General features: G+C 34.6%; 1 protein-coding gene and 1 non-coding gene across 2 annotated transcripts in view; both read left to right on the top strand.

The window, feature by feature from the left end:
• CSMD3 (CUB and Sushi multiple domains 3) overlaps nucleotides 1–13,159 on the top strand; it is a 1,170,241-nt gene that overhangs the window by 488,300 nt on the left and 668,782 nt on the right. Inside the window, exon 9 of the mRNA XM_049093360.1 lies at nucleotides 2,531–2,618. Within this exon, the coding sequence (XP_048949317.1) occupies nucleotides 2,531–2,618 (88 nt within the window). The remainder of the gene's footprint in view (nucleotides 1–2,530; nucleotides 2,619–13,159) is intronic.
• On the top strand, nucleotides 1,398–1,503 carry LOC112662560 (U6 spliceosomal RNA). The gene has a single exon (XR_003138656.1). It is a non-coding gene; the product is annotated as a U6 spliceosomal RNA (small nuclear RNA).

Genomic DNA, 13,159 nt, shown 5'->3' with positions numbered 1-13,159 from the left:
ACATTAACCTGTAATCTGTGTTGTAGATTGTAAAATAATATGCTAGGTAAGCTCAGGTCATGCCACTTCTTTATCTCCACTCCATGTCAAAAAAACACATTTAGGTAACATAAACTATGACATTTTCAAAAGCCATTTAAAGATAGGAAATAGAGTGTTTCCCATAGGCAGTACTTGATTCATTGAAAACTACATCCAAGGTATTGTTGTTAATTAAATGACTATGGAATAGTCACTGAGAAGTTATTAACTCAATCTAGGCATTATGGATATATTAAAATAATTATGTTTTCCCTAATCTTTATAAAGTATATAGTCTCTTTGGATATGTGACCAAGGAATGTGAAACTACTAATTTATGATATTATAAGAATTTTAAAACTGAATATAAAATTTCTCATGTTACGTAACATGACATATTAGAATTATCTGGAAAAGTTAGAGATTGTGTTTTGCAAAAAGTGGGACTTGAACTGAATCTTTAAAATTAGAATTTTGATAGCTAAGTAGGAAAAAAAGGAAAACTTAGAGATATGGGGAAAGTACAAATAAGGCAGGGGTGAGCATGGCTGGCTGGTAAAACTACAGAACAATGAAGAACCCACTGAGCTTGAGTTATGGACTAGTGGGAAGTACAACTGATATGGTAGAAATCTGGAATATAGGATATTTTTACATTAATCAAAACTGTGTTTGAGAAAATTTAACCTTCCTTTTAGTATTCAAGATGGTTTGGAGATAAATAATAATGGAGTGTATAAAAGCATCAGTGATTACATTGGATCTGAGCATGCACATGAGATAACAGTAGGGATTTCAGTGGGATTATCTAGTAGTAGATCATTGAAGGGGCAGGAATAGAGCTTGGAAAAAAAATGATAAAACAGTATATTGGAACTTATTAGCAAAGAGGTAATTTCTTCAAGCCATGAGGGTAATATAAAATCGAGACAACTGTGGGTCACTGCCTTTGAATTTGTCCACTATAAAGTAAGAGAGTAGTCAAAAGCAAAGAGAAGGATACAAAACAAAACAAAACCAACAACCCCAGAAAGTTAAAGAGGAATGAAATAGCAAGTCATCAGACCAAGAAGAGTAAAACTATCATATATTTTGCAGGGATTGGTGAATATTTAATAAAGTTGTCAATGAGAATATTGATTAGGGATATTTAAGAAAGTGATTTTTATAGAATGAAAGGAATAAATATAAAATTTCATATCTGATTGAAACTATGACAATTTTCCAAGAACTGTGACGGGCATTATCTGATAGTTATCTTGTTATCCAATAAATCAATTTGAACATATTGATCAACCTGAATTAAACAATGCAGAGATCCAGCAGTTCTCAACATTGACTTTATATTAGAATCACCTTAAGAATTCCTGAAAAACATGCTTGCTTTGGAGCACATATACTAAAATTGGAATGATATTGAAAAGATTAGCATGGCCCCTGTGCAAAGATGACACACAAATTCGTGAAGAGATCCTGAAAAACAAAATAAGCAAAAAACTGATACCCAGGGTCCTGCCCTAGACTAATTGTGTTAGAATATCTAGAGGTGGAAATAAGTATCTTCATTCTTTAATGAAAGTTCCATCAGTCACTCAGATTCACAGTGTAGGCTGAGAAGCATTACAAGGTTCAGATTTCTTTTCTCTGTGGAATCTCCACTCAGGTACTATTCTTTTCTCAAAAAGCAGATAAGTTGATGAAGCAAAATAGCAATTATTCTTTAGTTCATTAAAAAATTGAATTTATGAAATAATATCACTCACATATATCAGAACTATCAGGTTTAAAAATATTTCTATTAAGATATCTGCCTTGGGGATTTAGTTACTCACTGTGATCACATTCATTGAAAATATTAATGTCTTTCATTAATTGAGCGTTTTGAAGAAAATGCTGAAAATGTGTACAATGGCTAGTAAAACATAATCATGTGTATTGCTAGAGGGGAAAGCCATTGCTTTGGTTTTCAGCATTATATCATAATTCAGTGACATGTTTAGTAATTAGAACTATAGTTTTACTTAACATTGGCAGAGCATACTGCTTTATTATATGCCAAATAAGAAGTGCTAATAATCTTAAACTTTTCCCATAGGGTCTTATTTTTCTTTGGAACTTTAAAAATAATAGGCACCCAAATGACACTGTCATAGCTGATAGTGACTTCTTTACTGCCAATACTTAATGGAAACTCTGGCACTGATACCCTGGGAATGAATTTCCAGAGATTTCACAATTTGGTAGTAATTAAAATAAAGTGTTAGCTGTTAATTTGTTAATATTCAGAATAGCATGTCATTGAGGATGAACATCAAACTTACAGGTCCACTAATAGAAAAAATGCTTTCTCTTTATTACTGGGCTATAAAAATATATTTAATCTTTCTACATCTAAACTATAGTGATTATAAAAATAAGAATATATTCTATGTAAATTATTCAATTAATTTTTCTTGATTTTCTAACCATGTTTTGATTCTTTCTTTCTTTTTTTTTTCTGTTGTTACAGTAAATGAGGGAGGTATTAAAACAGCTTCCAATTTATGCCCAGATCCAGGAGAACCAGAAAATGGGAAGAGAGTTGGATCAGATTTTAGGTAACAATTTGTATTATTTATCTCATTATTTTGTCAATGTTTAATTTAAAATTTAAAAATAACTAATAATATGAAAATAAAGACGAAGTCATTTAAAACAATGGCAGTTAGATTTTATTTATTTGTTACTATTAATATTTCAGTGCTTTGAAGTGTTTAGATAACATATCTACTTTATTACAATACTTTTCTGGAATTTAAACAATTTCTTGTCATATCTTAAGTGAAAAATCATGGTCTTTGGATTTGAAAGACATGAGTTAGAATTCAAATTCTTCTTAATAGTTGTCTGATCTTCAATAAGTAACTGAATCCTCTCTGCCTGAGTTTCCTGTTTTGTAATGTAAATCAAATTTAGCACATATAATGGTGAGTTTCAAATGAGGTACTGCCTGTGAAACCTTCCTGCAAATGCTTTATAAACATTTTATAAGTATTTTTCAGAAGTAACATAACTGAGTATGTTGTATCTTCATCTTAAAATTAGCTTTTATTTTATTAATTCAAAATTAAGTTTACTAACAACCAAGAAATGCACATAGTATATGTGGTAGGCAGTAATTTGCATAATGATATTTTAAAACCTTGAAATTTTAGTAGACTTGTATAGTCTACTAAAATTTTAGTAACATTCTGTAAATAAATGATACCAAGAATCTTATAAAATATTAAAGTTTAACATTCAAAACTCCTTGCTTTTAGAAAGTGTCCATGATACATAAATGTTTAATAAAATTATTGATGATGATTATACTTACACTTAACACACATTTACTATTTTTACTTCTTTATATAAAATTATTTCTATGAAAGACTAAAGAATATCCCTGTGCATGGGGGAAATAGCTCTTAGAACAGTGACCTATGGATATTTTTTCCCCATGGATCGTTCAAGAGGACTTAAAGTTACACTTTCATACACATGGGGAGGAAGAAAAAATAGTATAATTTCAACATAAATATAATTGGAATTTTCCACAAAAAATTACAGAACTTTATTCCACCAGCCCCATAATTAATATACATGATAATATTTGAAGAAAAACACTAGAAATTTAAAAGACCAGAGATCTAGTCAAACTCTGATCTTAATTGACTTCATTAAAAATCAACTAAAGCTTTCAGCCTCAATAATTAGAAGTAATATTTTGTAGACTACAAAGTGATAAGCAATTTACCATGTGTTTTCTACATGTCTTTTTCATTTATTATAAAATCTTATATGGCATTTATTCTTTTATCCCCACTTTACAAATGAGAAAAATAAAGCTGTGTTTACCCAGGTAATGATTTGATGGAATTGAAATTTGAATTTATTACTTCCTGATTCCAAAATCTGAACATTTAATCACTATATTACATTATGTTTTGAAGTCGAGCAAACTTCATTTAAATCCCATTCTTTTTTTTCTTAAATCCCATTCTTGCCATAAACTACTTGTCTTCTCCAAGACTTTACTTCCTAAGATCTAAAAATGAGAATAATACTTATTTCATAGGGTTAAGGAAATTACATGAAATGATGTATGCATGTAGTAATTATATAGCTTGAGACAAAAGAAATATATAGTTGGGTTTAGTGCCGCGTGCAGCCCGGGGTGTGATCCTGGAGACCCGGGATCGAGTCCCACGTTGGGCTCCCTGCATGGAGTCTGCTTCTCTCTCTGCCTGGGTCTCTGCCTCTCTTTCGCTTTCTCTGAATAAATAAATAAATAAATCTTTAAAAAAAAGGAAGTATATAGTTAATACTAGTGGCTATTAGAGTATTATATATTTACAGAATAATTATTATTAGCATGAAGTTTTGGTCCCACTTTTTTTTTTAAGATTTTATTTATTTATTCGTGAGAGAGAGAGAGGGAGAGTCAGAGACCCAGGCAGAGGGAGAAACAGACTCCATGCAGGGAGCCTGATGTGGAACTTGATCCTGAGATTCCAGGATCATGCCATGGGCTGAAGGCAGGTGCTGAATCACTGAGTCACCCAGGAGTCCCCATGGTCCCACTTTTTATAGAAATATATGGCTGTATTGGAAATAGACAATATAGTAAGTTAAATTGCCTTCAGATGTAGTGGATTCCATTTATAAGGTTATTTTGTAATCATATTTCAATCATCATGACACATGTTAGGCATGAAGTGCTCACAGTCAGGGGAGCCTGGATGGCTTAGTCGGTTAAGCATCCAAATCTTAATTTAGGCTCAGGTCATGATCTCAGGGTCAGTTCCATGTCAGGCTCCACACTCAGGGGGGCAATCTGCTTGAGATTCTCTCCTCCTCTGCCCCTCCCTATCCCCTTTCCCTCTCTCTCTCTCTCTTTTTCAAATAAATAAATCTTTCTTAAAAAAAGAAGCTCACAAACTAAAATATAATATATTCATTATAAGTTAAGAATATACATTGTGTGAAATGTTACAGATGCACAGAGGAAGTAAGGCATTGTGGGAGGCTAGGAGATAAGGGTGATAGGAAGTTAACATTGAGCTAGATCTTAGAGGATGATTAGAATGTGATATAGAAAGAAGAAATATCCAGTGAACATTTATGTATTCATTATCTGCATACATTATTTGCCTATTATGTACCTGGTCCTATATAGGAACAAATAAAACACACAAGCAGACATAGTACATGCCTTCCATAGTTCTTGGAATTTAATGGCAGAAAAGACAAGAATAGTTAAGTAGTACATGCAGTTGTAATAAAAAATTTAGAACAGTTCTGTGAAATAAAAAATATAATAATAATAATAATAATAATAATAATAATAACTTCTGTAAGAGAGAATTAAAATGTCAGGATGGGAACCACCCATGTTAAGAAGGCCCCACTCTCATTGATACCAGAATTTTATGCATCCAGACTATAAGGAAGGAAGAGCCCCACATTGAGGAAGAGCTTGATGAGCTATTCCAGGAAAATAAAGATCAGTGTGTCTAAATTAATGTAGGGATGCCTGAGGGGCTCAGCGGTTGAGTGTCTGCCTTCGATCAGGGTGTGATCCTGGAGTCCTGGGATCGAGTACCACATCGGGCTCCCTCCATGGAGCCTGCTTCTCCCTCTGCCTATGTCTCTGCCTCTCTCTGTGTATCTCTCATAAATAAATAAATAAATAAATAAATAAATAAATAAATAAATAAATATTTTTAAAAAATTATACAATGCAAGTGGGAAAAAGTATAGCATGAAGTTGAGGAGATAAGGAAAAATCAGATCTCTTCTGGTGAAGAAGCAAATTGGCAGCCATTCAGCCTAATCTGAAATGAAGATTTGTTTTGTTTTAAGCTCACAGTGTTTTTAAAAGATGGGAATCAACTTCTAAAAATGAAGAAATTACACACACACACATGCACACTCACAAAAGATTTTTGTATTTCCTTGTTAGATTTAACAACTGAATCTAATGTACCTTCACAGAAATATCCACTGGAACCAATTAATGTTGTTCCTATTAGGCTGAGCAAGATTTCTCTGGTCCCCCATGTTTACTCCTAGGCTACTTTAATTCTCCTGCATATAATAGGAAGCTACAAAGACTTGTAAGAGAGTGACATGATCTCATTTATATTTTTAGTAGATCATGCTGTATATTTTAGATATATGGATTGGAGAAAATAGCAGTTTTAGTTAGAAGATGCCTGGAGCAGTCTGAATATAAGATGGTGGAGGCTTGAGCTATGGTGATGTCAGTGAACTAGACAAATTCAAGATATCTTTTAAAGATACGATTTCAGTATCTAATGATAGTTTGATGTGAAAAGTAAGAAAACTAAGATAATACCTAATTTTCTGGGCATAAACATCATGAGAATGGAGTAAATGATAATATTTAAGTGTGAAGGTGCCTGGATGGTTCAGTCACTTAAGCATCTGCCTTAAACTTAGATCATGATCCCAGGGCTCTAGGATCAAGTGCCATGTTGACTTCCTGTTCAGTGGGAAGTCTGCTTCTCCTCCTTCTCCCCTTCCTCTGTTCATGCTCTCACACACACACTCTCTCTCTCAAATAAATAAATAAAATATTAAAAGTATATTTAAGTAAGTGTAGAAGCCCAGAAGTTTGAGGAGAAAAATGAAGAGTTCAGTTCTGAGATTTTAAACTTTAAATGACTTACAGATTTCCACACAGGTATGTTAAGTTTATAGTTGAACATAATTGAAATTCAGAGATAGTTAGGGACCATCAGCATGTAGATGTTATGAAGAATATTAAAGCAACATGATAGATGACATCATTTAGACTTTATAGAAAGATGAGAGAATCTATGACATAGTTGCAGAGCTATTTGATGATATGATGAGATAGAAGGAGCTATCAAATCATCTCATGAGTGGTGAGAGGAATAAGAGTGAATCAAAAGGAGGATCTTCTTATAAAGAGGTTGACGAATGTTGAATGCTATTGAAAAACTGAGAATGAGAGGACAGAAGACTGTCTCTTAAATTTGGCAGCATGAAGATTATAGACAAGAGTAATTTCATTGGAATGACAGAGGTTGAAAAAAATGAAATAGCATGAAGAGACACTTCAGATAGGTAGTAGCTCTGAATCATCAAATTGCATAAAGCAGAAGAATAATGGGGGCAGTTCTATAATCATTGTTTCCTTTCATCAATGTCTGGTAGTTTTTAATATATAGGTTTTCCACATCCTTAGTTTCTAGCTATTTTTGATGCAATTGTAAATGGAATTGTTTACCCTATTTTTCTTTCTGATAGTTTGTTATTAGTGTATCCTGCAAAATTACTGAATTTGTTTGCTAGTCTAACAGCTTGTTAATGGCATATTTAGGATTTTCTATATATGATTTTATGCCATCTGCAAATAGTGACAGTTTTATTCTTCCTTTCAATTTGTATGATTATATATATATATATATATATATATAGCCTTACTGCTCTGACTAGGACTTCTAATACTACAATAAATAAAAGTGGCAAGAGTGAGCATTCTTGCCTTATTCTTGATCCTAGAGGAAACACTTTCAACTCTTCATTGTTGAGTGTGATATTAGTTTGGGGCTTGTCACATATGGCTTTTGTTAGATTGAGGTATGCTTCCTCTATACCTGCTTTGTTGAGAGTTTTTATCAAGATGGTGTTCACAGCCTATGTTCCCTGAGAGGAATTCCACAGGCCAACAGATATGGGCCGGACCTGGGGCTCTTCCCTCAGGACATAGCTCCAGAAAAGGTAAAGAGGTGTCCTTCATAGAAAGACTAAGGGGTGTGCTTCAGTCTACTGTGCAGTGCCTAGGGGTTGTAGCCTGCCAAGAAATGTCTCTCTGATTTCCACAGTCCTGTGGACCCAGTAATGAAACCATCCCCCACCCACCCACCAGAGTCAGGAGATCAAGCAGTGTACCCTTGGCAGTAGCCACAAAAACCCAGACAACAAAAATTTAAAAACAAACAAACAACCAACCAGGGCACTAAATGTGTATAAAGACCCCCCCCCCCACCGGAGACTGTAGTGCCCCTGGAGCATGGCAGAGGGTGAGTTCAAAGATAACACCTGATCACCAAAGGCTCTGGAAAGGATTACAGTCATCCCCAAAATATATGTTTAAGTAATAGCCTAACCCTCAGTTCACAGTCAAGGTGATTAGCTAATTTGCCTCCTTCACAGAAAGACCTGTTTCTATTGCCTCTTGCTGTGCCTTGGGGGTGGTAGGTGTTTAGAAACCCTTTCTCCATTGGTTATAGTCCTGTGGGACCCACAAGTTTAAGTCCCACTGGCCATAAGAGCTAGGTGATATAGAGATGTTTCCTGCCAAGAGTCACAATATAAGGGTGCCAGGAAGAGGTATAAACTTCTTTTTTGGTGGCACCAATTATTAGAGTCCTATGGGACCAGAAATGCAAGCTGCCTTAGCTTGCAGAGCCAGGCAGTTAAGAAGTGTCCCCTGGATGGTAACCACAAAAGTTAGGGTGCCAAATGCCTATAGAAGCTTCCTTCTGGGAAATACCAGTGCTCTGGAGCATAGCAAAAGGGGAATGTAAGGATAGTACTGGCCAGTTCCTGTCTAGGAGAGTACTCCAGCAAACCCCTAGATGTATGTGTTAAATTAGAGGCCTGCTCCTCAGACTGATACTTTAATAAAATAGGTGAGTCTTTTTCACTTTAATTCTGGTCACTAGTAGCTGCCCCTAAGTGGGGCTTTGGGGCAGGTGAATCTGAGCACTTGTGGACCTTTAATAGCTACCTCTCAAATTGCTACAGCCTTGCAGATCTCAGGATGCAAGCCCCATTGGTTTTCAAAGTTAAATGTTTTGGAGGGCTTCATCTCTCAAGTGCATATCCTAAAAACTGGGGTGCCTTATGTGAGGTTCAAAAACTTTGCTCCTCAGGGAAAAGCTCCAGGTTTTGAGTTTCTTCCTGGTTTGGTGTTGCTGCGTCAGGGGTAGGATTTATTGTGAGATTGTGTCCCAGCTTCTCATACCCTCTTGATGTGGATTTCTTCTTATTTGGATGATGTGTAGTGGTCATTTAGCCAGCCTTTAAGTTTGTTATTTTTTTTAAAGGAAATTGTTCCATATGTAGTTGTAGACTCATCAAGTTCTTGGGAGGAGGTGAGTTCAGGATCTTCACCATCTTGAACTGAAACTCTCAAGGAAGGTTTTACTTGAAACGGAAAGTATTGGGCATAGAATATCTTTGGGAATAGAATCAGCAAAACTTCCTTATAGATTGACTGTAGAGGAATGCAATTGAGAAAAGTTTAAAATTCTACAAAGATTTTTTTTTTACTTTTTAAAAAAGATTTTATTAATTTATTCATTCATGAGAAACAGAGAGAGAGAGAGAGAGGCAGAGACACAGTCAGAGGGAGAAGCAGGCTCCATGCAGGAAGCCTGATGTGGGACTCGATCCCAGGACTCCAGGATAACGCCCTGAGCCAATGTCAGGCGCTAAACTACTGAGCCACCCAGGGATCCCCTACAAAGGGATTTTTAGAAAGAAAATGCTAGTTTAGTCTATAGCACATTTAAGTCCTTTCTTCTGTTTCTACATTTGTTCTATCAATGATTCGATAGATCTTTTCCTTCTTTCTACCCCAGATTTCTTGTCTGTCTTTTGTGTTATACATATTCTTAAAAAAAAAAAAAAAAAAAAAAAAAAAAACCTTCTCATTATTCTGACATATCCTCTTGTGTTTTATTTCTTATTTTTTCTCTAATTCTCACTTTCTTTCATTAATATAATCCATTTTATATTAAGGTCATATCACTTGTTCCACCTTGTCTAGGTCACATAGCATTTCCATCAGAATAATGGAATTCAATAAAAATCACAGTACTCAATAAAACTGTCTTTTACTTTGGAAGTTATAGAATACTAAATCTGAGTAACTATTCAGATGCAGCATGGGATATCTGAGATCTGATGTTGAATTTTGCTTTTACATTTTCTCATCATTAATGACGACACTAGAAGATATTCTTCTTTTTTTTTAAGATTTTATTTATTTACTCATGAGAGACACAGAGGGAGAGAAGTAGAGACATAGGCAGAGAGAGAAGCAGGCTCCATGCAGGGAGCCCGATGTGGGACTCGATCCTGGGACTCCAGGATCACTCCCTGGACTGAAGGCAGGCGCCTAACCACTAAGCCACCCAAGTGTCCCTAGGAGGTATTCTTAATATTTCATTTTATTATAATGTAATTTTTCAAAAAGAATGCCATTTAATAATATGTGTCATAAATACATGAAATAATCTCATTTTTATAGATTTGGAGTTGTATAGATCAAGGATTCCCACATTGCATAAGCTGAAATACTTGCCTTATCCATAGTTTTATTCATCAAAAATTATTTTCTAGTTGGAATTTTTTAATGTGTTTTAAAATATGTATATTTTAAACTTTCAGTGAAAGATTAGTACAATTTAAATTATTTGTGCCTTTATTCCTTGCATCACCTTTTCTTTTTGAATTTTTATCATAATGTTGCAGTAACAGCTTGGTTATCCCCACCAGTAATGAGGAGACCATGGGAATAAAGTAGACAAAGCTTAGATAGAGTGCTAAGTTCTTCAGAAAGTGTGCACTGTGTAAGTGCTAAGGTTTATGATTTGTGTTATTTATTTTCTTTTTTAGACTGTCTACCCTCATTGAGTATTTTCATAAATCACATTCTTCTAAATGTCCTATTAGCTTAGATAACACAATTGCAGTAACTTTTAAAAATCTAGCCCCACTATTTCTCTTACATATTTATACAAATTAAAATATATTTGTATAGGAGCTAGTTTAATATGGTAATATTGCTCTGAGCAATCTAGGCTCCAAGCAACGATAGAACATCTATGCTTCCATATTCTTTGCTTTCAGACCTAGGTAATATATCTATTAAAGAATCTTCTCAAAGACACCAGGAACATCTTTCCATATAGACAGCAGTACAAATGTTAATTGCATTAGTCTTAACACATAATATGAGAAGAAGTTTGCAGTGCAGGCTTACTCAAATTCAACCCAGTAGTCTTAAACATCTAAACTAATTTTGGCTTAGTAATGAAAAAAAAAAAATGGTGTCTGCCTTCAAGCAATAGAATAAATTCCAATATGGTGGTATGAGAAAGTACACAAGTGAATATCAGTCAAGTCATATGAGCCAAGAAAACATGGATATAAATTATGAGAAAATAAGGAATATGAAAATCCATTTGAAGAATGGATAGGATTCTTATAGGAAAAGATTGGTAGGATCACAGTCTAGAAAGAGAGAATAGCATGTGCTGTATTCCTGAACTGATAAAGGCTAGAGACATTTGGAAGAACAGTTTGCCTAAAGCAACTTATTTTAAGAGAATAGTAGCTTTTTTTTAAACCTCTTTTTAAAAATACGCTTCACTCTACTAAAATTATCTATTTTCTGTAAGAGGCACGTCTAGCATTCTGTAACACAATATGGCAGAATTAGAAATATAATGTCAGAAAGTTAGATTTGAACTGTATTAAGAAGGAACTTAAATGCTAGAATGCAAAAGTGTAAACAAAGGGAAAAGAGCACCAAATTGTAAGCCATAAGCCCCAGGTGCAGGCCTGCCTTTATTACCGCTAAGTGCACAAACTTCTGGCATACAGCTTTACACATTAGCAAAATAAGAATATATTATATAGAATTTTTTAAATATTTTTTTATTTATGTATTTGAAGGAGTGAGAGCATAAGAGTGAGAGGGAAAAGCAGAGGGAGAGGGACAAGTAGACTCCTCTCCATGGAGCCCGATAAGGGACTTGATTTCAGGACTCTGAGACCATGACTTGAGCCAAAATCAACACCTGGACACTTAACTGACTGAGCCACCCAGTTGCCCCCAGATGTATAATGTTTTAATGAGAAACAAAATAATAGTTATGAAAGTACTTTTAAGATATGATATAGTATATTTCTTGTATAATGATTGATATTATATCATTTCTTAATTCCATGAGCTATGAGGAGATACTTTTTTTTTTTTTTTTTTTTTTAAGAGCAAGCATGATAAGGGGGGAGAGAGGGGAAGGAAGGGGACTGAATCCCAAGCAGGCTCCATACCCAGCATGGGGCTTGATCTCATGACCCTGAGATCATGACCTGAGCCAAAATCAAAAGTAGGTTGTATTACTGACAGCCACCCAGGCACCCTGGAGATACAGGTTTTTTTGGTTTGGTTTTTTTTTTTGTTTTTTTTTCTCATTAAACTTTTGTTTTAATGGGTCTCAAAATTCTGTGACAGATTTTTGGTCAAGTTGTTTCCATTAAAAAGTACTGATTTTAAAAACTAGTAACTTAAAACTGCCACACACGCACCAAAAAAAAAAAAAAAAAAAAAGTCCACAAAACATTCTCCTTTCCTTCTGAAGGTTTTACGATGCATTGTTATCATTAACCAGTCTTTTACTATTAAACTTAAATGGCCAATTGACACAAACAGTTCTGAGACCATTCTTCCACCACTGATTAAGACTGGGGTGGCAGGTATTGGGGATAATATCCATTTAGCCTTCTGAGATTTCTGGGCAGACTTGGTGACTTTGCCAGCTCCAGCTGCCTTCTTGTCCACTGCTTTGATGACACCCACAGCAACCGTCTGTCTCATGTCACGAACAGCAAAACGGCCCAGAGGAGGATAGTCAGAGAAGCTCTCAACACACATAGGTTTGCCAGGAACCATATCAACAATGGCAGCATCCCCAGTAATACAGCAGTAGCTATGCAATAAAAATCTTTACCTGAAAACCAAGTATTTTGTAACAGAATAGGAAACCATTGCTATTGTCCAGATGAGGAATTTTAAGGGTGTAAAGTAAAGGTGGAGACCATGAGAATTGAAAGGAATCAATCAATGAGATTGAAGAAGTAGAATCAAAGAGTTTCAGGATTTGTGGAAAGAATAAAATTTTAAAAATCTGAATGCATTGGAAAAATACCAAAATTGGGAGGAGAAAGTTATATTGTCATTTATTGAGCTCTGCTTTAGACTGGGTACTATATCAGGCAATTTTATAATTATTAGATATCTAGCTAGTCTTTTGCTATAGCAGTACAATTT

Source organism: Canis lupus, chromosome 13 (genome assembly GCF_003254725.2).
Source record: "Canis lupus dingo isolate Sandy chromosome 13, ASM325472v2, whole genome shotgun sequence".
Taxonomy (NCBI): domain Eukaryota; kingdom Metazoa; phylum Chordata; class Mammalia; order Carnivora; family Canidae; genus Canis; species Canis lupus.
The sequence above is the reverse complement of the archived record's forward strand: the minus strand, read 5'-3'. Positions and strand labels throughout refer to the sequence as shown.